At 54.4% G+C, this 2,500-nt stretch overlaps 1 protein-coding gene across 2 annotated transcripts in view; it reads left to right on the forward strand.

Annotated features, from left to right (window-relative positions):
- corin (corin, serine peptidase) overlaps positions 1–2,500 on the forward strand; it is a 16,182-nt gene that overhangs the window by 11,198 nt on the left and 2,484 nt on the right. For both annotated transcript variants that reach the window (XM_035650433.2, XM_035650441.2), the window contains 9 exons: positions 57–170; positions 282–392; positions 638–761; positions 874–1,002; positions 1,183–1,232; positions 1,397–1,583; positions 1,672–1,834; positions 1,917–2,025; positions 2,222–2,355. In XM_035650433.2, the coding sequence (XP_035506326.1) occupies positions 57–170; positions 282–392; positions 638–761; positions 874–1,002; positions 1,183–1,232; positions 1,397–1,583; positions 1,672–1,834; positions 1,917–2,025; positions 2,222–2,355 (1,121 nt within the window). The remainder of the gene's footprint in view (positions 1–56; positions 171–281; positions 393–637; positions 762–873; positions 1,003–1,182; positions 1,233–1,396; positions 1,584–1,671; positions 1,835–1,916; positions 2,026–2,221; positions 2,356–2,500) is intronic.

A 2,500-nucleotide genomic window follows, 5' to 3' on the forward strand; every position in this document is an offset into this window, starting at 1 on the left:
CGTGCGTGTGTGCGTGTGTGTGCGTGCGTGCGTGTGTGCGTGCGTGCGTGGGTCAGGCTGCTCTGAGCGCGCCCTGTGGGAGTGTCCCGGCAGCAACGTGTGCATTAAAGCCAGCATGATCTGCGACGGCATCCCAGACTGCCCCCTGCTGGTGGACGAGGCCAACTGCTGTGAGGCTGATTTTTCTGTTTGCGTTGTTGTTGTGGTTGTTGTTGTTGTGGTGGTGGTGGTGGTGGTGGTGTTGTTAACGTGTGTGTGTGTGTGTGTTCACGTCTCCTCAGCGGTGTGCAGAGACAACGAGCTGTCCTGCAACAACCACCAGTGTGTTCACCGCACACTGTGGTGCGACGGGAAGAAACACTGCTCGGACAGTTCAGATGAGTGGAACTGTGGTACGACACACACACACACACACACACACACACACTCGAGATACAGTGAGAGAGCGAGCCTGTCTCAGAGTGGCGCTGCACTGCCACCTGCTGTCAAAAGACCAGACCTTCACGCTCACTCAACAACATCGATTTTTTTCCTCAAAGAAAATAGTTTCTTGATAAGAAATTTGTTTTAATTTAGTCAAAATGTTGTTTATTAAATGAACACATTTCTAATGTCGTGCTCTCTCCTCTCGGTGAAGTGTCTCTGTCCGATCGATCGGGTTCTGTACTGACGGTGTACAGGACGGCAGCAGAGTATCAGGTCTGTGCCGACGAGTGGAGCCACGAGCTGAGTGAACTGACCTGCAACCAGCTGGGACTAGGGTAAGGTTAGTAACACACACACACACACACACACACACACACACACACACACACGCGCGCGCTGGCGACTCTCGATCAGTGTGACACATTAAATATGTGTGTCCTTCCGCAGGGTTCCCTCCTCGGTCGCCATGGTAGCCGACCAGACCGGAGTCCCAGGCCGTCGCCGCTGGTTACACGTCCACCCCGAGTGGAACCTGAGGAACGGTTCCGCTCTGCAGGCCCGACTGGAGAAGAGAAGGTAAGAACCGGTTAGAACCTCCAATACCGTTCACACCGTCGTGTTCGGGCTCGTCGATCACGTATTGAATCGAGACGTCGTCCCTTGATGATTGTGTGTGTGTGTGTGTGTGTGTGTGTGTGTGTGTTGTGTGTGTGTGTGTGTGTGTGTGTGTGTGTGTGTGTGTGTGTCTCTCTGTAGTCATGCGTGTCATTCCAGGAGAAGAGTGTCGTTGTTCTGCACCAGAGAAGGTAAATGTTTCTTCTTCTTCTTCTCCTCATCAAAACAAAATCTATCATCATCATCATTTCTACGTTAAAGCTGCACAGAGAGAAAAATGATAAATAAAAAGAGACGCTGATGTCGACGTCAGCGTGGTGAATCGTCCGTCTGTCTCTCTTTCTGCCTCTGTCAGAGTGCGGTGTCCGTCCAGCCGTGGGCCTCTTCCCCCACCGGAGGAAGAGGATCCTGGGAGGGCGGGTGACCCGACGGGGGGCGTGGCCCTGGCAGTGCTCGCTGCAGAGCGGGCAGAGCGGACACGTCTGCGGCTGCGTGCTCATCGCCCGGAGGTGGGCTCTGACCGTCGCCCACTGCTTCGAGGGGTGAGAGGGGGGAAGGTGGAGCGCGATGATGGGTTGTTTGGGGGGGGGTGGGGTCACAGTGTGATTTATGAACATGCGTCTCCACCAGGAGGGAGAGCGCCGATCTGTGGAAGGTGGTGCTCGGCCTCAACAACCTGGACCATCCCGGCGTCCACAGCCAGAGCCGCGGTGTGCGCTCCATCATCGTACACCCGCGCTACAACCGGGCGGTGGTCGACTACGACATCAGCGTGGTGCAGCTGGAGTCTGAGGTCAGAGGGCACCGACGCCCGCTATTGATCATCAGCAGTGATTGGACAGTGTGAGATGAGATGTGTCGGGGTGTTTTCGCAGGTGGAGGAGACGGCGTTCGTCAGACCCGTGTGTCTGCCGCAGCCCGGCCAGCTCCCGTCGCCCGACTCCTACTGTTACATCACCGGCTGGGGTCACATGGGCAACAGGAGTGAGTCAACACACACACACACACACACACACATGATACGATTGAACGATAAATACAAATATCTGTGTGTGTGTGTGTGTGTGTGTGTGTGTGTGTGTGTGTGTGTGTGTGTGTGTGTGTGTGTGTGTGTGTGTGTGTGTGTGTGTGTGTGTGTGTGTGTGTGTGTGTGTGTGTGTGTGTGTGTGTGTGTGTTTAGTGCCCTTCAAGCTGCAGGAGGGGGAGGTCCGGATCATCTCTCTGTCTCAGTGTCAGTCTTACTTTGACATGAAGACCATCACTCCCAGGATGCTTTGCGCCGGTTACGAAGCCGGAACCGTCGACTCCTGCATGGTAACGTCTGCGCCAACCGCCTCCGAGCAAACCAAGGAGAAACTCAATCGACGATTATCGATTGTCAGTTGTTTGTTTTAAGTCACTTTTTCTCTTGACAGAGTCTGGGACAAACTAATGTGACCTTTTATCGACTAAACCATTC

The sequence above is a fragment of the Scophthalmus maximus genome, chromosome 12 (assembly GCF_022379125.1).
Source record: "Scophthalmus maximus strain ysfricsl-2021 chromosome 12, ASM2237912v1, whole genome shotgun sequence".
NCBI lineage: Eukaryota > Metazoa > Chordata > Actinopteri > Pleuronectiformes > Scophthalmidae > Scophthalmus > Scophthalmus maximus.